This window comes from Mesoplodon densirostris, chromosome 17 (assembly GCF_025265405.1).
Source record: "Mesoplodon densirostris isolate mMesDen1 chromosome 17, mMesDen1 primary haplotype, whole genome shotgun sequence".
Classification (NCBI taxonomy): domain Eukaryota; kingdom Metazoa; phylum Chordata; class Mammalia; order Artiodactyla; family Ziphiidae; genus Mesoplodon; species Mesoplodon densirostris.
The window spans coordinates 52,198,095-52,224,033 of NC_082677.1; the positions used below are offsets into that span (position 1 = coordinate 52,198,095).

The 25,939-nt window shown below is 35.5% G+C and overlaps 1 protein-coding gene across 17 annotated transcripts in view; it reads right to left on the bottom strand.

Annotated features, from left to right (window-relative positions):
* RBM26 (RNA binding motif protein 26) overlaps positions 1–25,939 on the bottom strand; it is an 85,213-nt gene that overhangs the window by 14,453 nt on the left and 44,821 nt on the right. For 12 of the 17 annotated variants that reach the window (XM_060079666.1, XM_060079665.1, XM_060079661.1 and 9 more), the window contains exons 14-20: positions 24,525–24,596; positions 16,225–16,350; positions 15,580–15,654; positions 13,958–14,125; positions 11,994–12,098; positions 7,280–7,480; positions 4,483–4,569 (exon numbers count right to left, since the gene is read on the bottom strand). In XM_060079666.1, coding sequence (XP_059935649.1) covers positions 4,483–4,569; positions 7,280–7,480; positions 11,994–12,098; positions 13,958–14,125; positions 15,580–15,654; positions 16,225–16,350; positions 24,525–24,596 — 834 coding nt within the window. The remainder of the gene's footprint in view (positions 1–4,482; positions 4,570–7,279; positions 7,481–11,993; positions 12,099–13,957; positions 14,126–15,579; positions 15,655–16,224; positions 16,351–24,524; positions 24,597–25,939) is intronic. The other 5 variants (XM_060079674.1, XM_060079672.1, XM_060079671.1 and 2 more) reach the window with 1 other exon arrangement.

A 25,939-nucleotide genomic window follows, 5' to 3' on the forward strand; every position in this document is an offset into this window, starting at 1 on the left:
GTAAAATATTTATAAGAAAACCAGAGAAATGTAAACGCTGGTATCTGGTAATAGTTAAGAAATATTAATCATTTTTAGGTGCGATAATAGTATTGTTTTATTTTTTTAAGACTCTAATATTGAGAGAACAGGTTCAGTATAAACACTGAAAGGTTTACAGCTGAAATGATATGACGACTGGGAATGGTTCCAAAATAAGGAGGCAGAGGGTTGTTTTAGACAAAATAAGATTGGCCATAAGTGGATAATTGCTAAAGCTTGATGATGAGTGTGTAGAGGTTCATTTTACAATTTTCTCTCATTTCTATGCTTTGAAGTGTAAATAAAAAGTATGTTTAAAAGCTGAAGCATTTTATTCATAGGCTTGCTCTAGACATTTGCCTATTGAGTCTTGCACAGTCATTCAAAGTTTGCACCATGTTAGGACGTAAGGAAAGCAGGCACACCCAGTGACAGAAGAAAAAAAATTTTTAAACGCTTTGAAGACCTGACAAATGAAGAAAGAAAAAAGAAGTATGAAAAGTAGTTATGAGGTAGGTTCCATATCTTACATGGAAAATGATTCTGGAAACAACATCTGGAAAAGGCTGGATTAAGCAAAATTAAACAGGTGTGTTTGCCTTTTGCCTTTTCAAGTCATTGAGATAATTCTAAATTGAATATACAAAATGCAGCTCTTCACAAATTTACTGACAAGAGAATCCTTTGCTAGAGGAGCTCCTACAGAACAAGTGTTCTGTAAAAACACTGTGGGGAAATCTGACCTAAGGCCAGAAGAGCTAAAGCTGCAAGCCTAGTGTACCTAACTTTTTTTTAGTAACCATAACAATAAAACTATCTATACAAGAAGGTTAAAGCCAAGTTTATTAATGTTTGTAATAACCACATTATACAATGTTTAGGCAGGAGTTACATTAAAGGACCACAAAAACATGTAAAATCTGATTTTTAGAACTTATAGGGAAAGACTACATGGCTACTGTCTCACAAGCTTCAGACTTAGATTTACTAATTCTCATAGCACAGTGCCCATCACATAGCAACACTTAATAACTATTAAGTAAATCAGCAAGAACACACGCACAAAGACTGTGAGATACATGATTTGATTTCTCTTGACTGAATCCACTTATACATTTCCTTCTTGCTATAAATTTACTATTTACTCAGCCCCATCAACTTCTACTCTTCATGTTGCACTGTCCTCTCTGAATCCAATTTTGTGCTTCTATCTTCAGGTCTAAAGAATGAGAGTTTTGAAATCACTCTATCTTGTTTGTATTCAGTTTCACTGATTTACCAATCAATTCTCATTCTTAAACATATACACACACACAAATATTAAAAATAGCTAACATTAAGAGAGTTTACTATGTTCCAGGCACTGTTCTAAGTATACCTTACAAGTTCTCAATCAGTGAATCCACACAACTACTGGGAATTGAGGCATGGGTGTCAAAAATGCACCAGTAGAACAAGATCCTCTTTCTTTTTGATATAAAAAGCTATACACCTTCTTTGAGTTTGGGACTGTAGAGTTTCATCTTTGGGACTGATTCTTATAAAAGAGGAACTTAACTATTCCTATTCTAAAACTGGATCCTGGTTTCTTACAAAAGTATAGGAACAATTCAGAGTAGGAAAACTAACATTCTAACCAGTCATGGGAAGAGGTTACTTTTTTCTGTCCTGTTTGGGTACTTCTGCACCTTTAGTACATTAGGGGTGGTGACAGACAAATTGGAAAACAGAAAATAAAGCAGTAGGATCCATCTTCTAACTAACCAGAATCAAATCTTAGCCATCTTAACCTAAAGCTAAAATGGTTCTGTTTATATTATTACTCCTTAAAATACTTCAATCTCTTTTCTGAGGAAAATTTCTTACTTTTCAGTCATATTTGAATGTCTTGATTATCTTATTCCTGTACTTTCCTTTGAAATATTATGCATCTATTGACTTAAGGAAATAGACATACATTCAGTCATCTAATACAATGATTCAGAAATTATGAACAATGAAATATTTGGAAATAAACATTAGCAAAGGTTTACAATTTTTTCTTGGGAAGGACTATCCTTTACCTTGAGTTTATATCCACCTACATTTGGTATTAAATTTTTCTTTATTTTATATAATGATGGTACAATTTTTTTTGTACTTTTTAAGTATTCTTCCTTGACAAAATTAAACACTGGCAACCTAATGTCAAACATACTAGTTTTTAAATTCCTAAACCTCACTGTTCCCTAAAATCCAGAAGTTTGAAAAACACTATTTTAGCCTAAATTCTGCTTGTATAAGATTAGCTTCAACTTAATTTTCTATCCTCTTCCAAAACAGAATGTTACAAAATTTTAAGAAATTTTTTTGGCTTAAGGAAATGTTTAACAACTTCTATAACCTAATTCCAAATGTTTATCATAGCAATGGTAGTTGTTCCTTTTAGTCTGTTACATAAATCCAAACCAACTAAAATGGTATTTACCCTGAAAACTTAACTCTCATCAGATCTAACTTAAGCTAAGTTATTCTGCCACTTATTCAACCTTCATATAATTCACTGTTAAAATCTTTCTTTATACATTAACCCCAGGTCTTTGAAATGACTGCTATTCATCTGGAGGATATATACATAGTATAAAAATATATATTAAAATTTACATCTGAGATAGAAAAAGCAAAGCCCAAGAAGATTTATGTCAACAGGTCCTACTTACCAAAAGCAAAACATCCAAAAATTATTTAAGAGGCAGGAGGGTTTTTTTTTTTTCCTCAGCCACATAAGTAAACAGGGACAAGTAGTAATATATATATTTTTAAAGTAGTTACTAAATTCACAAACTTGGTAATACTGTAACCATTTGAACATAACAATTACCATTGTTTTATAATAAGACTACTTCCTAGAAAATAAGTAGAACATAAAAAGATGGTATTCAAGCAACATATCCAACATTACACTGAAAACTGTCACTGAAGCTGTCATTTAAAGGAGGCTCAGTCTTAACTTATATTCAACAATACCTCTCAGAGAAAACTTGATCAAAAATCTACTTTTTCAATATAACACATATACATATAAGCTTATAAGAAAGTTTTAAACTCTCATCGATTATAAATTACCTTTTATTTCCACAAAAGACCTTTAAATAGAAGATTTCTTAAAACTTAATAAAACTCTAGGGTGAGGAATTCCTATTCTATAAAACTATCCACTACCCACCCATCTAACCCTGAAACTATGTTATTCTAGGGCTCAGTTAAACACTTTTCTGAGACTTATCAGACCAACAGTCTTTTTTATAGGCTGCAATGCGCCAAGAACAACTCCTACCAGGTAAGTTCCCAGCAATGTACCGGCAGGGAGTATTCACTACAAAGAGAATAAATCAATTTAGAAGATTTTCAAAACTTATTTAGACCACAATCATCTTAAAACTTCTGAAAACCATCCTACTCTTCCATTCACATTAGGTTAACTGTTTGGAACGCTTAATGCATTTTTCCAAGGTCAAAATGGTACATCTATTTCTCTACAATCTTGAACAAAAAATACACAGGGCTAAAAATGTTCCAATGAACCCGTTACACCTCGCACTCATTTTCCTTTTTAAAATCTTTTAAACCCAGAAGAAAGACAAGGCTGCATATACTTCTGGCCATTCTTTAGAAAGATAATTCAAGATACACATTTTAAGACAACTATACTAAAAGGACCCTAAAAGCTAGCGCTATATATTCCTGTCTTGGGCAAAAAGTTGTAGAGGCCTAGTTGCGGGTATGCTGAGCTACGGACACTGTAGGGTTCAGCCAACTGGGACTAGGAAGCAGCAGATGAGGGATGGTTAGGAAGAGCAGCCATCGGGCTTCCCTGGTGGCGCAGTGGTTGAGAGTCCGCCTGCGGATGCAGGGGCCATGGGTTCGTGCCCTGGTCCGGGAGGATCCCACATGCCGCAGAGTGATTGGGCCCGAGCCATGGCCGCTGAGCCTGCGCGTCCGGAGCCTGTGCTCCGCAACGGGAGAGGCCACAACAGTGAGAGGCCCGCGTACCGCAAAAAAAAAAAAAAAAAAGAAGAGCAGCCATCAGGATTCTATCTCCGCTTGCACCTTACCCCTCACCACTCATTCTGCCAAAGCAGACTTGTTCTGGGCCAGCTGAGAAAGGGACAATGGAAAGTGGTGTGGCCCTATCTCCTGTGAAAGAGAATGGAAGAATTCCTGATATCTCAAGAGAGTACAACTTGACATTCAACTTGGTGATTAACTATATATTCTAAATATTCATGTTATATATAAAACTGCCTAACTGCTTTAGGACATTCTTTGTAGCCATGAATTCTACTTCCTATGGTCTATCTACTGTCACAGTGTAGTTCTTTAGTAAGTCAAAAAAAATTCATTTATATTAAAACTTAGAGGCAATATTTACAAAACATTTAAATCTGAACTTCAATAAATTAGAATATTTATAATACTTACTGCTTCAGCTTCTGCACGCGTCTTGAATGTAATTACTGCATGAAGTGAAGAGTCATCAATCTGACAATCTTCAATTTCACCATATTGCTTTAAATTAAAAAAAAGTATTTCCTCCAAATAAATATTTTGAAACATCCAAAATCCTAATGGTTTTTAAAATATTAAGATACCAATAAATATTACCCACAATGCATAACAATTCAGGGTGATTAGCAGAAAGAAATTATGAATAATTCATTTTAGTACACAATATTGTATGATAAAGGATGTTCCTATTTTCCAATATTATTTACAATTCTATACTTTTTAGAACCAGGGTAACTTACACTTGATTGAACTATTCTTTAAATAGGGAAACAATGGTGAAAGACTGAGCTTCCTTATTGCCATTCCTTCTATACTCATTATTCCAATTCCAGAGTATGTTAAATTCTTTCTAAAGCAGAATATTTAATCCTCAGAATATTGTGTGAGTTTTTTGTATCATTCCCAATTTAAAGATGGGGGGGGAGGTTCAGAGAATTTAAGTAATTTTTCCAAAGTAACTAAGTTAATTACCAGGATGAGAGTCCAGTTTTCTATTCAAAAGTTTTCGATTCAAAACTTTAACTGACACTGCTTTTACTATTACTTTACCCTCCTCTAGACCACACTCTTTTAGGACATTTAAAAGCTAAGCATATTAAATTATGCTTGTTTTGGGTGTGCTGGATTTTATTTTTCCTGGTGTAGGAAGATTTTTTTGCAAACAGCAGAAAACAGCACCTTTATCACATAAAACTTTAGTTCTTTATATATCATTACTAATACCTCCTTCTTTCTTAGCCCCAAATAAAATTATAACCACAATCTCATTAAATACACACACTCCACACAGAAAAATTCTGTAGGGCATAGTAAAGAAAACGACCACAGAATCAGTCAGATCCCAGCTCTGTTAGTACTAGCTGTGTAAACTTGAACAAGTTACTTAATCTCTTCATGCTTCATTTTCCCGATCTCTAAAATAAGCATAATAAAGGTACCTACCTCATAGAGTTGTCAACATAACTCATAATATGGTGAGTTATATAAAGCATTCAAAAAACTACCCGCCACAAAATAAGTGCTCTGCAAGTTTTAGCCGTAATGTTTATTACTGCTACTGGTTTCAATGGATAAATTAAAGAGCATTTTGTTAATCACAATTTGTAACCGTCAATGGTCCTTTAGTAATGTAGATTTTTTTCTCTGATACCTGTCATATGTTCAAATCACAGGTTGAGATAGAGAAGCTATCTTATTTAAAGACTGGCAATTTTTAAAATGTGCATTACCACTACCAACTCAGAAGAGTTTGAATCTCCAAATACATCCAAGAATATCCATTTAGAGGCTCTGACTGTTTCTAAAGCCAAAACCATTTCAGTCTCATCAAAACACATTGCTAAACTCACCTTGTTTGTCTGGATTATTTTAGCATATCCTTTGATAATTTCCTGATTAGCTGTATAACTATATGTAATACATGTAAGTTATCTGGATCTTCTTCCCCTTGGGAAGGTGCAGAAACAGGGCATGTAGTAGGGAAGAATCGAGCTACAGTATTTCCAAGCTAGAAAGCTGATTCCTTATTTTCTCCCTTTGAAGCCATAAAGCAGAAGACTTTCCAGACTCACCATCCTTAAATATTAATCATTTTAGTTATTTCTTAAAGATATACCATTTCTTTCAATACCTCTCTATGTGCTGAAAAAGTATAGTTTCACATTTGTAACTGCAGTTAATAGTCTGGAATATAACTGTCAAACATTTAAATCTGAATATTCAAAACGTTAAATTATTTGTGTACCTATCTATAAGCTTACCTATCCCTTAAGACCCAAGCTCCAGCTTAACTACCTCTTGAAAGTTTCCTCTACTGTTCTTTCACCATCATATGCCTGTGTGAAAAACACTTCTCTAAGTTACTGAAGTATTTACAGTTTTTAATAAATTTAACTTGATTTTAAATTATTTATAGTTGACTTTAACTGGTTTGTGTTAAACCATTATATGTAAAATACTTGAGAGTAAAGAACTGGTTATTTATTTTATATCTCCAGAGCAATTACTCTAAATGCTGCAGGCAAGACCGATGCTTAGTAACTAACCTTTGGGATCCCACTAAGAATCATAACATTTAAGCTGAAAAGGGCTTTAGGCAGATATAATCTCCATTCTGCACATGAACCCAACAGATCCCAGGAAATCCAAGTAAAATAATGGATTAGCAGGGACTAGAATCTTATTCTCCTTCCTCATAGAGGGAAGTCCATTGCTATTAGACTGACTTCCTTTAATTATACCCTGGCACCAACTAAGGCAATGTCAAGATCGTATTCCAAAATTTTGTCTATTGTCATTTCTAGGTTAGCTAGGTCAAGAATACAGTATTAACAAATAAAATTCCATCTTAATTTTTAAAAATCTGGATGGCCCATGCAATATGATAAATTTTTCCTAAAAGTAAATATCAAATGAAACTAAACGATAGGACTTCCCTCTCTGAAATAATAAGGTCTAAATCATTCCTTTCATAATCTGAAGGCCTACTAAGTGTAAGAATAGTAACATTTCTTCCAGACAATGATTAAACAAAAAACCCCTAGAGCTTGTTTTTTATGTAATTAACAAAGGATTACTATAGATTAATCAAAACCTTTGGTGAGATTAATGGGTTTAAATTATTCATTTCATTTTCATACTTTCCCCTTTAATATCCATTATCCCCAACAATGATTATCAGTATTTGTTTTGTTGGACAGTAAGAAAGTACCGCAAAATGAGGAAGAAGATCTTCTCTATCACTCTCTGTAAATGCAGAAATCTCCAATGCCCTGGGACGGTGATCCACCACAGCATGACCAGGCACACCTCGACCTCGACCTCGACCCCTGCCTCGGCTGTGAGCTGCCCCTCGACCTCTTGAATGAATTCCTCTACCACGACCAGATGAAAGAATCCCCCGTTTCGCAGCCTAGAAGAGATTAGACAAATAGGTTAAATATCACAATTACTAACATGAGCCAAGTGTTATACTCAGTCAGATGAGCCATACAATCTGACATGAGTTATACAATTTGATACATATTTACATATTCAAATAATGCCCTACAAAAGGATTTCATAATTTAAGTTAGGGTTTTAGTTTCTAAAGTGAAAGCAAATTTAGGTAGCTAATGAATTTAGAAAACAAAGTAACATTAATTTAAGCAATGTTTTGAAATTAATAAATGTGCCTTTTCTACTAAGCCCCTACTAAGACATCAAACTGTATCACAAAAAGACCAGCAATTCTTTTTTATTTAATTAATTAATTAATTAATTAATTTATAATTATTTATTTATTTAGCTGTGCTGGGTCTTAGCTGCGGCATGCGGGATCTAGTTCCCTGACCAGGGATCAAACCCAGGCCCCCTGCATTGGGAGCACGGAGTCTTAACTGCTGGACTACCAGGGAAGTCCCCCAGCAATTCTTGAGTTCCAAATAAGGCACAGTGCTGAATGTTACTTCAAAAGTTAGTATAGGGACTTCCCTGGTGGTGCAGTGGTTAAGAAACCTCCTGCTAATGCAGGGGACACAGGTGCGAGCCCTGGTCCAGAAGATCCTACATGCCACGGAGCAACTAAGCTCGTGCACCATAACTACTGAGCCTGCGCTCTAGAGCCCGCGAGCAACAACTACTGAGCCCGTGTGCCAAAACTACTGAAGCCCACGTGCCTACAGCCTGTGCTCCACAGCAAGAGAAGCCACCGCAATGAGAAGCCCATGCACCACAACAAAGAGTGGCCCCTGCTCGCCACAACTAGAGAAAGCCCAGGCACAGCAACAAAGACCCAACACAGCCAAAAATAAACAAATAAATAAATCTATTAAAAAAAAAGAAGTTAGCATAATGTAGACATACAAGATACCTATATATATAAGTGTATTTTTTCCAGTTATGGCTTTCAAATACAACGTTTCCATTTGTTTGCCTGTTGACTTCAGTATGTACAGTTATTTCAAATTCATCCTCTTGATCATTTACACTCACACCATCATACAACCAATATAGCATAGTAACATACTCCACTTTATCGCTCTGTATGAACAGCACACTATTCCTTCATTCCACAAATATTTAATGAGCACTTCCTCTGGTCTAGTCTTTACCCTCATGAAGCTCAAATCCTAGAAGGGTAGAGACATTAAGCAATCAAGTTATTTGATTATATTAATGAGAAGTGACTCAAAAAATGAGGAAATGCTCTACTTAAAGATTTGAATAGAATATTAAAGATCTGCAATGAATAAACTACTAGAATAAAAGTTCCATGAGGAATTTTTTTCCTTGTTTTACTCTCTACTTTATCTCCAGCACCTAAAATAGCAGCTAGCAGATTGTAGAAACTTAGTATTTGTTCAATGCATCAAAGAAGGTACAAAGAACAAGCAAGGCAAGGGTGAGGGGTGGGGGTTAGAGCATGAACAAAGGAACCAAGGCTGAAAGGAACATGGTACTTCTAAGAAGGAATAAAATCCAGTACAGCTGGACCACATGTGATGAAGAGATGAGGCTAGAGAGAAAGGCAGAGCCAGATAATGAACTTTAAGAACCATGTTAAAGATTCTGATTTTATCCCAAGAGCCATGAAAATCAATTAAAACATCTGAAGTTCAGAAGTAGGGTGATGTAATCAAATCAGAGTTTAAAATATTATTCTGGTAAAAGGAAAAGAGAACAAGCTGGGAAACCAGTCAGGCTACTACAATAGTGCCAACAACTGAAGATAGAAGCTTAGTCTACAATGGTGGCCATGGAGATAGAGAGAAGTAAAATAAACATATATAAGACATACTGAGGAGGCTTCCCTGGTGGTGCAGGGGACATGGGTTCAAGACCTGGTCTGAGAAGAACCCACATGCCACGGAGCAACTAAGCCCATGTGCCACAGCTACTGAGCCTGTGCTCTAGAGCCTGTGAGCCACAACTACTCAGCCTACAAGCCACAACTACTGAAGCCCGCGTGCCTAGAGCCCGTGCTCTGCAAAAAGAAAAGCCACTGAAATGAGACGCCCGCACACCGCAATGAAGAGTAGCCCCTGCTCAACGCAACTAGAGAAAGTCCGCGCATAGCAACAAAGACCCAACACAGCCAAAAATTAATTAATTAATTAATTAATTAATTAAGAAAAAAGATACACTGGGGAGTAATATGTATAAAACTTGGTAATTAAATGTGTATGAATACTGAAGGAAAGGGAGAAATCAATGACTCCTCCCAGATTTCTGGTTTGGGTAATTGTGTAGATGAGTTTAGGGACAAAATAAACACAATTTTGAACATGTTGAGCCTGAGGATGTGAGACATCCAAGTGGAAATGCCAAGCAGGCATCACTGCCAAAATCTCTGCAAGTATAAATATTTTAGCTTATTCATCTCAAGGCAGTTAATTTTAACATTAGCTAAAGTAATCATCTAAAATCCGAATAATAAACTTCAAAGGTCAAGGATTAATATCAATAACAGCACAGCATATACAAAAGTATACTCTTAGGAACTTCAAAATGCTCCTTAAAAAAGGGGTCCCTGAACAAGTAAGTTTGAGCAATACTGAGTATTTAAACATGTGTTTTTGGAGATTCACAAATTACAAGCCTCTAGAAAACCATATACAAAACACATGTTTATATATACACTACCAAATGTAAAATAGATAGCTAGTGGGAAGCAGCTCCATAGCACAGGGAGATCAGCTCGGTGCTTTGTGTCTAGCTAGAGGGGTGGGATAGGGAGGGTGAGAGGGAGACGCAAGAGGGAGGAGATATGGGGATGTATGTATATGTATAGCTGATTCACTTTGTTATATAGCAGAAACTAACACACCACTGTAAAGCAATTATACTCCAATAAAGATGTTAAAAAAATAGAATGTGGGGAAAAAAAAAACACGTTTACTATAACCTCTTCCAAACTTATTTGGCCTCAAAAGCTTTTTTCACTAATACCTATTAACAAAATATGGAATTGGTGTGGTGAATGAACACACTCTGGCAAACGCTGCATTACTGCATATACTAATATTAATTGCAAACTGAAGTTTGGCCATCATAAAAGAAAAACAGAAGCTGTCATTCAGTGTTTAGCTATATCATGATAAAGAATGAAAACATGGACTAATACTATAAAGGATATTAGTAATGCTATTATTTATTTGCTAAAATTATGGGCCAGGGGCTTTCCTGGCGGTGCAGTGGTTGAGGGTCCGCCTGCCGATGCAGGGGACACGGGTTTGTGCCCCGGTCCGGGAGGATCCCACATGCCGCGAAGCGGCTGGGCCCGTGAGCCATGGCTGCTGGGCCTGCGTGTCCGGAGCCTGTGCTCCGCAACGGGAGGGGCCATAACAGTGAGAGGCCCGCGTATCACCAAAAAAAAAAAAAATTATAAGTCAAAAATTTTTAAATGGTAATGTATTTTTTTAAAGTCGCATCAACACAGGCATGAAATCTCCAGAATGGTGAAAACACAATTTCTATATTAACATAAAAGGAACCTTTTCCAAAACTTGTTATCTTAGGCAGGACACACAGACAACCATATCAGTTTTCCAGAGAATGCAAAATATATGCAGGTTTAATATACCATCCTATGGCTTCCTACGACAGACAAGACAGAGCCTTAAGACAAGAACAATGGCTGCTGAATGTTAAAGTCTTTAATAGCTGGATACCAGTACTCAACACAGATTTCTACTATGTTGGAAAAAGAAAATCAAGTTGCTAATAAATTTGGGAAAAAAAGCATTATTTTCAGATTAAGCAAAAGGAATAAGCTAAAATACAAAAAAATTAAATTGTGGCAATGATAAATATAGATAAGTACCAACTACACTAATGACATAAATGTCCCTGTACTTCAAAATGTAATTCTGATTCTTAAACATCTTTTTGCTAAATCTTAAAAATTCTCATGTATAGGGATCAATTTTACTAGATTTTTCTTATATAAATAATCATATAACTAAATTATAAAAAGTTAGTTTTTTTCTGTTTAACATCCACAGCACCATCTATAGGCAAAACTTAAGTAAGCATGTTCTTCAATATAATTCTACCACTATAAGTCTGATCCTTATAGGAACTCAACGTAACATGCTTATATATGCACAGAATATCTCCCTAAGAATATGTGAAAAGCCTTTAATAGATTTTGGTCCTAGGAAGAAAAACAAACCGAAAATAGAAAAGGAACAAAATTCACTAGAAGTAGAGGGACTTGTGTATAAAAGTAGAATGGCTATCACCCCTCATTAAATACTAAGAGATTTTCTATTAGTTCTGAAAGATTTGCTAACCTCTTCCCTCTTTTCTTCATCAACTCCCAATATGTTTGCCAGAGACTGCCAACGACTGTTGACCAGAATGGGAGGAATATATTTTCAAATAAAGCATCAAGACTACAACTACTCCTCTTTAGCATACTGTGTGGCTATCATGAAACATACCTCCAGCTGTAATTCGGTATACTTTCTCCTAAGTTCAGTGACTTCTTCTCCAGCTTGCATCTTCTTATATAAATCCAGTTCTGTGTCAAGTAATTCTTTCTGCATCTAGAAAATAGTAATAAGTATTTTAGGTGATGACAATTAATATCCTGCATTTATACAAAACTTTTTACAAAGAATTTTTTACACATTCTCATTTAATCCGTACATTTCTTCTCTATCTCCAGTCCTACCATCCTAGCTCAAGCCATCAGTCACCTCTGGTCTACACTACTGCAACAGCTTTCTAACTTGTTCCTACTTCCACTGATTTCCCTATAATCCATTTTCCATACAGAAGCCAGAGTGAGATTTCTACAGACTGATATGGAGTAATTTTCAGGAAATAACTGAAAAGAAAAACAAACCACCAAGGTGTTAATGAGGAATATACAGTATGCTTTTACGTAGGAAAGAATACATGCACACACACCAAGAGGGAGGGAAGAGTGGGGAGCAGAGTGTCAGGGCTCAAAGGGGAATGGTCATTTATATAAACCTTTCTATACAGTATAACTTTTGAATCATGTTAATGTTTTACTTATTCAAAAAATAAAATTAAATCAGCAAGAATGACAGGGAGGGCGATCCAAAACTGAATACAGACAGAAATAAACCTAACTTTATCAAATTAATAACCACACGAACGGAAAAACACATGATCCTACACCACGGGTCTGACTCTGTACTCTTAGTGGAGTATATTATGAGGTTGTAAAGGATGCAAACAAATTCTTAATTTTATATTTAGTTAGTTGTTGGAAGTGGTATTGTTTTAGCAATTCTGGAACTATTCGAATGGACTACAGGACTGTGCAAATGTATACTGTATTGATGTTAGTGGGAACCAAGTTGTCATCATGGGAACAGGGAGATATGGCATAAGAGAAAGAAAAGAAGAACCCTGTGGTATTAGATTAGAATGAGAAATATCAATATAAACTCATGATTTTATACACACACACACACACACACACACACACACACACACACCCCAAATACACACATACACACACACTAAGTATAAATATTGTATAACTCCATGGGTTTTTTTTAAATCACTTATTGTCATCTGAAATTAACTTGCTCACTTTTTTCTATCTAATCAGTTAATCTACCTGAATTTTCTCCCTTTCAATCATTCATTCTGGAGACTTCACTGGTGGCGCAGTGGTTAAAGAATCTGCCTGCCAATGCAGGGGATATGGGTTCGAGCCCTGGTCCGGGAAGATCCCACATGCCGCACAGCAATGAAGCCCATGTGCCACAACTACTGAGCCTGCGCTCTAGAGCCTGCAAGCCACAAATACTGAGCCCATGTGCCACAACTACTGAAGCCTGCGCACCTAGAGCCCGTGCTCTGCAACAAGAGAAGCCACTGCAACGAGAAGCCCGTGCACCACAACGAAGAGTATCTCCCGCTCGCCGCAACTAGAGAAAGCCCGTGTGCGGCAATGAAGACCCAATGCAGCCAAAAAATAAAAATAAAAAAATAAATTAATTAAAAGAAAATATCATTCATTCTGTACAGTGACATCAGATTGTTACTTCTCTGTTCATTAATATTTTATAACCACCAATTACTTACAAAATAAAGCTCAAACTCCTCAGTCAAGCATTCCAGTACCTATATCATTTTGTCCTCTAGCTACCTTTTCAAGATTATCCATAACTATTTGTCTAATTACTGACTTTCTAACTACAATTGACTTTCTAACTACAATGTGCAGGGTTCAAAAGATGAGTAGAGTTTGCTTGTTTGTGTTTATTTACTTATTAATTACTAGAGAAGAAGAATGGTAGTATATAATGATCACATTTTGAGCAAAGAATATTAGCTAAAGGAAAACTGAATCTTAAATAATGTAGTGTTTTAATGTTTTTTTAACAAGTAGTAATATGAATAACAATACAAATTGAAATACCTGAGTCTTGGTTTTTATACTTTTTGGAAGACAGCGTCCAGGAGAAGCAGCTTTGACCTCATCTTTCAACTTGGTAATATTTTTTGTCAAAACCTCTAAAGTTTTCATTATTTCTGCTTTATCTTCAGACTTCATTGCTTTGTTTTTCTCCAATTTTGAAATTAACATCTGGCAAGTTTTTAAAAACAAATATATAAGACACATTCCTACTATTATTTAAAAAGCAAACATGGCAAAGTAAATATAAAAATAAATAACTGCTACTTTTAGTTTATGTATTCATGACAAGGCTTACAATCACTGAGATAGCAGAATAGCAGATTGGTGATGGTAACTACCTCAATTCAAGTCTTAATCTTGGTTTACATTGTGAAGAACTATATTACTATTTAAGTCTCTTAGAACATAAGTTCAAAGCATACAACCACAAGAAATTTAATTCAATCCCTGAAAAGTTGTCATTTTGAAATAGCAACAATCTTACTTTCTAATCCACTTGCTGATATTACTGATCCTAAGTATTCCCACTCCAAACATAGTCTGCAACCCAGAAAGAATCAGAGGAAAAGTTTTACGGTTTCCCTCCATATGAGATATTAGAAAAATGGCATATTTAGTCACCTACTTTCTTTGTCAGAGGGAACAGTAACTGGCTAGGCTAAGAACAATATGCCCAACATAGATAGGAAGTAAGAAGATAAACATGGTAATATGGAGAAGACATCACAAAGTATTATACGTTCTCTGAGTCAAGATGGTTTCGGTTTTGGGTGTAAAGCATTGTGATGTCTCTTTATCAAGTACATACAAATTTAAATTAGAAAAGACATACATTTTAAACCAAAAGGTAAAAGGTTTGTGTATTTTCAATATTTTCAAGTGTCATAACTTTTATTACCAGACATAATCAAGAATTGACACTAATTAAATGCCATAACTAGAGCAACACTGTACAAAAGAAATACTGCAAGCCACATAATTTTTAATTTTCTAGCAGCCACCTTACAAAGATAAAAGAGATACATTAAAGTTAATTAAATACATATTCTATTTAACTCATTTTATCAAAAGTCACATTTCAACAAAAATTACTGGGATGTTTTACCATTTTTCTTCATACTACGTGTTTGAAATCTGGTATGTATTTTACACTTACAGCACATCTCAATTTGGATTAGACACGTTTCAAGTACCTGATAGTCAGATGTGGCTCTTAGCTGCTGTACCAGACAACATAGGACTAGAGGAGCACAAGCCAATTAAAGAAAGGTACATATGTGAACAATGAGAAAAAGGTTCCATTTACTATCTATTGAACTACTGTGCAGCAACATACCTGGATAAATATTCCTTACTTTCATTTCAAGTTGATAGTCATAGCTCCGTTTAAACTAATCCATTTCCCAGTCCACTGTGTAATGTATATTACACAATATAATACACTTCATCACCAACATTTTATCAACTAATATATACATTATTATTGATAAATATTTCAGTTTTACCATTATCAACTACAGTAAATATGTTTCTCAGGACTATCTATAGAGTGTAAGATTAAATTCACTAAAAATTATGATACTTATAAATATATTTTGCCAAATCTAACTTTAATATTTTACCTTCTGTGTTTCAATGTGCTTTTCTAAAATTTCTTGTTTTCTTTTCCTTACATCCTGCTGAAGTTTCAGTGCCTCCTAGAGAAGGGATCAAAAAAATTATTAGAATATTTACCATGTACCTTTCCGATAAATGGAATTACCCAAGAAGACAGAACTGGTTGTAACTGAAGAAGCTTGGCAACAAAAATGAAATGCAAAGTTTTCCTATGTAAAGCTTAAATAAGTACACAAGTTTCAAAAATCAATCAGGAGGGCTTCCCTGGTGGCGCAGTGGTTGAGAGTCCGCCTGCTGATGCAGGGGACACGGGTTCGTGCCCCGGTCCGGGAAGATCCCACATGCCGTGGAGCGGCTGGGCCCGTGAGCCATGGCCGCTGAGCCTGCACGTCCGGAGCCTGTGCTCCGCAACGGGAGAGGCCACAGCGGTGAGAGGCCCGCGTACCGAGGGGAAAAAAAAAAAAATCAATCAGGAGAGCCTTTCATTCCAAGAAGAAAATTAATATTTACTAATATACTAGGGAAAATAAAAGTTCAGTGGCAGCCAACATATACCTTTCTTTTAGCTCTATTTTATGATAAGCACTGAAAAAACACATACATGCAGAAAAGCTTCCCGACCTGCAAATTCTGTACACTACTATACTTACCTGTTTTTTTTTCTGTGCTTCATTATTATCAACTGCAGAGGTGGAAACAAGTAAGGTTTTTTGTGCAGCCTTCAAAGCAGCTGGATTATACACCGTTTTTGTTAGGCCAGTAGATGTAGACAACACCTACCAATACAAATTCAATTTCTCAAAAAATGTATCAAGCATTCATGATTTCCTGAGTACTATTTCCTTCAAAACTCTAAAGCACTCCTGTCAAAATCTAGCACACTGAACTAAAAGTATTATATATTTGTAATAACTAAGTCACACTAGTGATTTGAAAGAAAGGGTATGAGTGAGGGATAAACTATAAAGTGAAAAAATTTTTAATTAACACCATATACCTTTAGAAGAAAAGCAAACATACAAAAACTTCAAATCAATAAAAAACACTGCCATTACTGTATCACTGACAAAATATTAGTTGTTGAATACATTACTAGTATTCCTAGTGACTAAAGCAAAAACTGTACACAAGAACACAGCACAGGAGGAAATCAGACATTGTCCTGCAAACAATTTAAAATGATCATTTGTAATTTACATTTCTGAAATTAACATTATTGCTTTCTCTCTCCATTCCTTTGCTAGCACTGCTCCTACTTTAAGTGACCTTATTCCCTTAAACTCAGCTCAGGTTCAGCACAACCACTCCAGACCTCCACAAAGCTCTAATCATTTATTTCTTCTACCTAGGTCCTTTGATGAAATATTATTCCTATTAAAATATTTAGTAAAAGTGACCTGATGACATATCAATTTATTTTATATCTCTCTCCCTATCTTCACTGTTAAGGGCCCTGAAACAAAAAAACCATGTCTTTCTCCTCTTTGTGCTTCTTCTACTAACTAAACCTTACTACCAACTAATTATGAGACAATGGGTAAATTCAGGTACCTTCTTGGGCCTCAGTTTGCTCATTAAATAAGAAGTTCAACCTGATGGTTCCTAATGTCCTCACAAACCCAAAAATTCATTCCATGAGGGTAGGGATTTTTTGCTTGGTTCACTGCTTTATCTTCAGTGCCTAGAACAGCACCAGGGCACACAGCAAATACTCAATAAACACTTTTGCACCAAGTTAAAATGAAATGATGGTAGATCAGAGTGGACAATCTTTTCCACACAAAGGTCAATTTAAGAAAATTAAAGTGCATAGGCTGCCTTTTTTATCCTCCGAAAGCAGAAAGTTGTAGGTTCCAAAGAGTGGTTGGTTACTGGTTCTTGGAAAGGAGTTTAGAGATCCCTTCAAAGAGAGCTATGAATGCTATAAAATCTAAACATGAAACCATGTGTGTGATGAGTGTAACTTCCCAGAGGAAAAAACATAGTTTCCAAAGTCTTAAAGGAGTTCATGACCTAAAAGAGGTTAGAAGAACTACATAAATAGAAGAGTATCAATGAGAAAAAGAGCCCTACTTTCTCGCTATTAAAATATAAATAACTGGGTATATCAGAGAAGTAGCAATCTGGACACTACTTTCTAATCTTTTATCATGAAATTAGATTAGGGAACATCACAAAGCTTAGGCAACTCATCACTATTCTAAGTCTCCAAGAATGTCGTAGCCTCTAAATGAAATAAAAACCTAGAATACTGTAATTACACTAGTTCCATACAGCACAACTGATGTTTAAAAATAAAGGTTCTTTACAATAGTTCATGTGTATCAAACTTTGATAATTTTCTTCAATAATGAAAATACTCAAGATATCACTAAAAAGTATGAAATGGTTGCATTCAGTAAAATATAAAGTAGACACAGATTTAGTTCATAGTCTAACTTGTCACATTCTGTAATTCTAGAGGAAAAGTTATTCCATGCTACCTTACCACACCATACAATGTCAAACTGTATGATTATACAGGGTGAGATAATAACTTTATAAAGGGAGAAACACAAGATAATCTGCAGAAGAAAGAAACTGAGTGTTCATAAACTGTTTTCGTCATGATGGTTCCATAACAAGTTGAACAGTTGTGACCAAAAAGGGATTTCTATACTCAAATAAAGTTGGAAACAATATCATAACCCTACTTTCTAGTTTCAAAATGTATATTATCATAAGAGCTGTGAGAAAGCCAGAAGTAAAGAAACCCATATAATTTGTTTAATTCAGCATTTCTCCAATTTCAGTGAGTAGGGAACACTCCCTTTCCAAGTACTGTTATTAATACCAGATATCACACTAAGGACTGCTGTTGCAAGGTGCATAAAAGTATCTGATAACAGTAAGAAGACTCCTTTATTGCTACAAGCATCTTACTTCCTTGTTTTTTCCAGGAACTTCCTTCTGTAAAAACAGAACATCAGCTAACATATTTCACTGAGCTTAAGATATCACTGCCTAGGAGACACACTGTCATTTAATATAACCCTACTAAAGGAAAAGGCTGCCAATTATAATCATAAATACCAACAACTATAAGATGTAGCCCAATTTCAGAGGTGTAAAAATGTGAAAATAAAATGTCTTAGAAACAGTGAACTGTATGATTACAAATATTGATCACTATCTGAATCTATTAGGTTCCAGAGTTTAGACAGTAAGCGTTTGAATAACAAGAAATATCTGTATTTTTCAAAAGATGAGGATAGAGTTGTCACAAAAGAGAAGAAAATCTATTAAAAATGAAACCAGTGGAGGGAAGTAACGAACCCAACAGAAAAGATGACGCTACGATTCTAAGAATATAATAAAAACATAGTGGTCTTTCTAAACAACCACACCTCTATTTTCCAAAAGGTTTTCTGCATGTGCTGTATTTTTACATATTGACCTTATTTCCAGTGACCTTATTGTATTCACTTATTAATTCCAATCATCTGTGAATTCTTTTGGATTTTCTACATATACAATCATATCATCTGTGAGTAAACACCGTTCTGTTTCTCCCTTTCCAATGTTTATGCCATTTATTTTATTTCCTTATTGTAGTGGTTAGGCCCTATACTACTGGAAAAAAGTGACGAGAGTGGACACCGTTTGCTGTTCCTGATCTCAGGGGGAAAGTATTCAATATTTCACCATTGAATATGTTAGCTGTAGGGGTTTGTTATTTTGCAAATATACTTTGTCAAAATTAAGGAAGTTTCTTTCTATTCCTAGTTTGCAGAATGTTTAATGTGACTAAATAATTTTACCACGTTTTTTTTTTCTACTGAGACAATCACATGGGGTCCTTCTCCCTCCCTCCAACATCTACCCCATCTCTCCTCCCAACCCTTAATTTTGTTAATATGGTGAAATAAATGATTTTCAAATGTTACATCAACCTTGCATTTCTGGAATAAACTCTACCTGGTCAGGATGTATTATCTTTCTCATATCACTGTACATTTGCTAACATTTTACTTAGGATTTTTGCGTTTATGTTCATGAGATACTGGCTTGTAATTTTCATTTCTTGTAGTACATTTGTCAGGTCGGGTATCAAAGCTCTCTTCAATTCATAAGATGAGCTGAAAAGTATCACACGCTTTGTTGTTAAAATATACATCACTAATACCTCTTACTTCCCAAGATAAAAGCCAATTCTCCAATAAAATAGAGGTTATAATCCATTAACACCTCCTTATCTTACTTCCTATATAAAATATTACAAGCCATGACTATTATTAGTACTTGTAAAAAAAAGAAAAATAGATTTTTCTCATGGATAAAAATGGAATAAAAAAAGTATTTTGTAGGGCTTCCCTGGTGGCGCAGTGGTTGAGAGTCCGCCTGCCAACGCAAAGGACACGGGTTCGTGCCCCGGTCCGAAGATCCCACATGCCGCAGAGCGGCCGGGCCCGTGAGCCATGGCCGCTGAGCCTGCGTGTCTGGAGCCTGTGCTCCGCAACGGGAGAGGCCACAGCGGTGAGAGGCCCGCGTACCGCAAAAAAAAAAAAAAAAAGTATTTTGTAAAAATTACCTACTGCAAAAGGTTATTACAAATTAAGTCATCCAAGTATCATTTTTTAATAACCAGTGCCCAAGTTAAAATCAAATACAAAAGAAACATAGTTAGGATGCCTCAAAGCAACACTCCCAATAAGCTAGTTCTCACAGGTGTCTAAAGTAGAAGTGCTTTGCTTAAATGTAGTAAAAAGACAGTATTCTGAGGAGTTATGTGTAGGAAACTTATTAATATATAATCACCATATAGTCAACTTTTATATTAAGTAAATAATCAGCCTTTCAATAAATCTCAATGTTCACTTATGATATTCCCTGAAAGCAGCATACAGATGTGTTTTCTGTAGCAAAACGTAACTGGGAATTCTAGTGAGGACAACAGGAGTTTACTTTAAAATTAAGTTTATCAAATATTTTCAGGAATTAACAATTTTATGTCTTACTAGAATACCAAGTAGCTTAAAAGAGACAAAGGGATTGAAGATCTTGCAGAGAAATATTTTAACATCAAAGAAAAAAATGTTTAAGTCAGTAATCAATTTTTGCTACAACAGCTTGGTTCCCAGAAAATTCAGCATAGCAAATAATTTTATATAAATCATATTTCTCTGTAAGAAAAATAATCCTGGTAATAATCCTGAGTAATCCACAGAATAATCCTGACAGAGGCCAATCCATCTTTTAAAATTAAAATTAGTCAATAACAGTTATGAAAAGAAATGATCATATATTTCCTTAATCTTTATAATAAAGTAGCAAAATTACACAACAAATACAAATTTTAAAAATCAAAGGGTTACTTAAATGACTGTATTTTATCGTTAAGGAAACAGAGAGAGTAAGACTTATCCAGGATCATCCAGAATGTCAGCTGCTAAATCCTAACAGTCGAATTCTCTATATGACATGCAATGTTCCTTCAATTATGCCACATAATTTCCCTTTTAAAAGTTCCATGGTACAGATGTCAGCTTATCATCATGCAAGGGGACCAGGATATATTTTTAGATTACCCAAAAAAAAAACCCTGCTAAGGAACAATAACATCCTGTACCATAAGTCTGATATACCTAAAACTGATATAAGAACATTAAATATTCAACTGATTAGTCAGTTTACCTTCTTAGAATTTAGAAGAGCTTTACGGGGATAATTTGGACAGTCTAAACCTTTTTTAAAAAACTAACCAGGATGGACTTCCCTGGTGGTGCAATGGTTAAGAATCTGCCTGCCAATGCAGGGGACACAGGTTCGATCCCTGGTCTGGGAAGATCCCACATGCCGCAGAGCAACTAAGCCCGTGCGCTGCAACTACTGAGCCTGTGCTCTAGAGCCTGCAAGTCACAACTATTGAGCTTGCATGCCACAACTACTGAAGCCTGCGCGCCTAAAGCCCATGCTCCACAACAAGAGAAGCCACCACAATGAGAAGCCCACGCACCGCAATGAAGAGTAGCCCCCGCTGGCCACAACTAGAGAAAGCCCGCATGCAGCAACAAAGACCCAACACAGCCAAAAATAAATAAATAAATAAATATATTTAAAAAAAAAAAAAAAAAACTAACCAGGATGGTATATGCAGATGCCACCTTTATTCTTCATAAATCTCTCTAGAGTAAGCTGAGGCACTCAAACATCATTTTACTGATCACTCTACTCAGATAATACCTATTTAATAGCTATTACAGTATCTTAATATTTAGCAGTAAAAATTAGGTTTTAAGTTTCCTTTCTTAGCCCTCTCATAAGTAGTCTTAGAATAACAAAGAATCACTAGAGGGTTTAGTGGGTGCTATTTACAGGAAGCGGATAAAATTTTACATTTGTGTACTTGTTTGCTTTAACAATGACAAAAGGGCTTCCCCGGTGGTGCAGTGGTTGAGAGTCCACCCCCCGATGCAGGGGACACGGGTTCGTGCCCCGGTCAGGGAAGATCCCACATGCCGTGGAGCGGCTGGGCCTGTGAGCCATGGCTGCTGAGCCTGCGCGTCCGGAGCCTGTGCTTCGCAACGGGAGAGGCCACAACAGTGAGAGGCCCACATACCTCAAAAAAAAAAAAAAAAAAAAAAAAATGACAAAAAAGATATTGTTTAGATGCAAGGTTTCAGTTTTCTCCAGCTTTCAATTTTAAAAAAAAATTGAAATAACATTTGATGATGGGGAACATTCTCCTACTCTCCCTAAGACTTCTCTGAATCACTGAGCTCTAAGGATTATGCCATAAAAACCCCTATGGGCTAGGGGAACAGAAATAACCAAGAATAAGCAAAAACAAAATGCTATTCTGTAAACAGGTTCACTGAAGATGACAGGAAGTTACATACTTGTAAATAATTGCTTTCCTTAGAAGATTCTTGACAATATTTACTGAGTAGGTTTTTTTTCATAAATAGCCCACTACCATTAGTGATTTTTCACAAATATACTTAATGCTAACTATATTAGCAAATTTATACTATCAATTCCAAATTTGGACACCTTTCATCTGAAGCTATACAAAACACGTTACAAAACAATAATGAGAACAAGTAGCAAAACACGCTAGAAAAGTTTTGTAAAAGCTATAATTAGTACACTTCAATTTCAGAATCCAAATCTTGACATAAACAGATCCTAAACATAATCAGGGTTGTAGACCTCACCAGAATTGCTCGGCACTATGCTAAGTGTAACAGCCCTTATATTGTTATTTTATTCCTTAGTTACTTATTATCAAGGAGGATAAAAATAATCAAAGTAAATATTTAGATGCTGCTAAATTTAGTGGCATAGACTAAGCCACACAAATTCGGGGGGGGGGGCATATATGGAAAAATCTGGAGGTTTCATAGTAGAGGTTAGAGAGGTTTTCAATCTTTAAAAGAATGACTAGAAATCTGTTAGGCAGAAGGAAATTACTCCAGAAAAACCACCACCAAAAAAAAGAAAAAAGAGGCAGGAAATAGCAAGAGACAATGAACAGAAAAGGGCTCATTAGGAACAACTAAAGCAGAGGTAACAGAACCACAATAATTGAGGTATGATGAGTTATGAATCAAACAAATTTAGCTGAGGAAATGAAAGTTTCTGTACGAAGTTAACATTAAAATAAGTCTGAGAGTAGAATGGTGGCAGTGTAAACTAGAGGAGGGGGATGCCAGCCCAGAGGCCAGGGAAATGAAGGAGACAACTGGACTACAAACACAAGTGAATGACTCTAAGGCTTCTAGACTGCACAACAAGGAAAATGGTGGCATCACTTCCAGAGGTGGGTGGCTAGGAGGAGAAATTAATTTATAGGGGAAATAATGAATCATTTTAGGCATTTTATGCCTTAAGTAATGCTGAGGTGCCCAAGAAGAAAATGTGATATACAAAATGAGATTCATACTCAAATTTCTAGAATTGCCAAAGTTTAACACAGTAAATAAGGAAAATAATATACTGAAGAACCAGTGAAGAGAGCAGGTCAGCTATTTCATGGGATGCTGTAATTATCTATAGTGTCAATTTCCCATGTAATCTTCATAATGGAAGGAGCCACGGACTAGAAAGAAATCAAAGACCCAGATCCCAGTCCTAGCTCAGTAACTCACAGTGTATAGGTCAACCATAAAACTATTTGGGGGTTACCTTCCTTAAGGTGAGGATAAAGAAATGAGAAAGATTATCTAATTCTAATATTCTGTGATTCGACATACCTCAAAAAAGACTAAAGATCAGGGCCATTCACTCATACCTAAACAGAAAAAAATAACACATCTACACAGAACTATAAGACAGGTCCAAAAATGTTCTCAATTTAATCAGCATTTGCTCCCCTCATTTAAAAAAAGAAATGACTAACTATATTGTCAGGCTATACACAATAGCTGTTTGTAATAAATAAACTTATTTACATCATTCTTTCTAATTTACAAAATACTCTTTAAATAACTGATTTTATTTAATCATCATAAAACCCCATAAGACAAATATTACCATCACCATTTTATTGATGAGGAAAAGGGTTCAGAAAGGTTAAGAGCACTGCCCAAAGTCATGCAGTTAGTAAGTGAAGAGCCAGAGCTCAAACTCAGGTAAAATTCCTAATTCATGGCCCTCTCTATAAGGTCGTCAGAGTTTTCAAATTAAAATGTATGATATCTCTAAAGAAAAAATAGTAAATAAAAACTAAAAACAAAAAGAATGGAGCATAAGGAAATACAGCGAGCACCAAGTATTAAAATGCTGATGCAAAAAGCAAAAAGAGGTAGGCAAATATTTTTCTTTTTCAGCAAATGGAAAGCAAAAAGGTAGGAATAAAAGATACAATTAAGAAGCAAGAGTTTGGAACTATGAAAAAAATTAAAAAATTAAGATGCCACCTGAAAACATTTATGAAGCCAAGACACACACATCATGCTATTCTTCTTACCTTTTCAGTTGCTGAAACAGATGGCTTTGATACAAAACCCAACCTGTCCTTCACAGATAACTTAGTTACATTCTAAAAAAATTAAAATGGACATATTCAGTGTTTCCCCAAACATATATAAGTCTGTAGGGATTTTGAACATTCTGATTCTACTAACATATACTGACTCTGTAAGTATACTGATGTTAATAACAAAACCTTGGGCCTTCTGCAAAGACAGAGACAGAAAGAAAATGTTTGGAAAAACAAACAGTATACAGTATTACTCAATCATGGAAAATTATGATGTAAAATAAGAGGTTTAAAGCAGGTGGTTGCTAAAGTCCCCTCCCGTGATACAGAACCATACATTCTTAGAATCCTATGTTGACAAGTAGAAAGTTTGTACATTCTAAATATTAGATGTGAGTAGTTAAAATACGTGCCTGCTTTGTGAGCTTAAAACAAACACCATGGGGAGGGGGAAGGGTAAGCTGTGACAAAGTGAAAGAGCGGCATGGACATATATACACTACCAAATGTAAGGTAGAGAGCTAGTGGGAAGCAGCCGCATAGCACAGGGAGATCAGCTCGGTTCTTTGTGACCGCCTGGAGGGGTGGGATAGGGAGGGTGGGAGGGAGACGCAAAAGGGAGGGGATATGGGAACATATGTATATGTATAACTGATTAAATTTGTAAAATAAAAAAAAATTTAAAAAAAAAAAAAAAACAAACACCGTTCTTTCCTAATGTATGCTTGTTTTATAGCCAAATACACTGTATTTGGTGATGATTTGGGATAGCAGGATTGGAGGGGGTTTTTTTTAGTACCTAATAATTTACTAATTTACATTCTGCACGTTTTCATAAAATCTCAGTATCTTACTCTTCAGGAATTATCTACAAAGACTTATTTTAACAAGGTGGCGTCCATTAGCTAAGTAGGATACGACATCCTAACTACTTCACACAGCAAATATTGAAACATAAGAGACTGAGGGTGCAGAGAAAAGAAAGTGCCACTCAAGTGTGGAAGGGAGGGAAGGGAATGGCATATGGAGAAGAGAACTTGAGAGTCAGGAATAAGTGATGCAAAGTCCTGAGAGAGCTGCATAAGTAACTTCAAGGTTTAAGCCTTCCCTTCCCAAAAGCTTTCAGTTCAGTCTACTGCATAATTATCTCTGGAACAGCATTCTAGTTAAGTAAAAGATGATGGGAAAAATAAGATTTAATGTACTAAAACTTTACATTTTAGACAGTTTTGCTGGAAAATGTCTCCTCTACAAAGTGAAAAAGTATTTATTCTCATAAATAAGTATTAGCTACAGAAAAGAATTTAAGATTCAAATACTATAGGAAAAGTAGACTGTGAAAACATTATGGTAATGGTAAAAAAAAAAATTTTACAAGTGGTGTTCAAATACAAATAGACCAT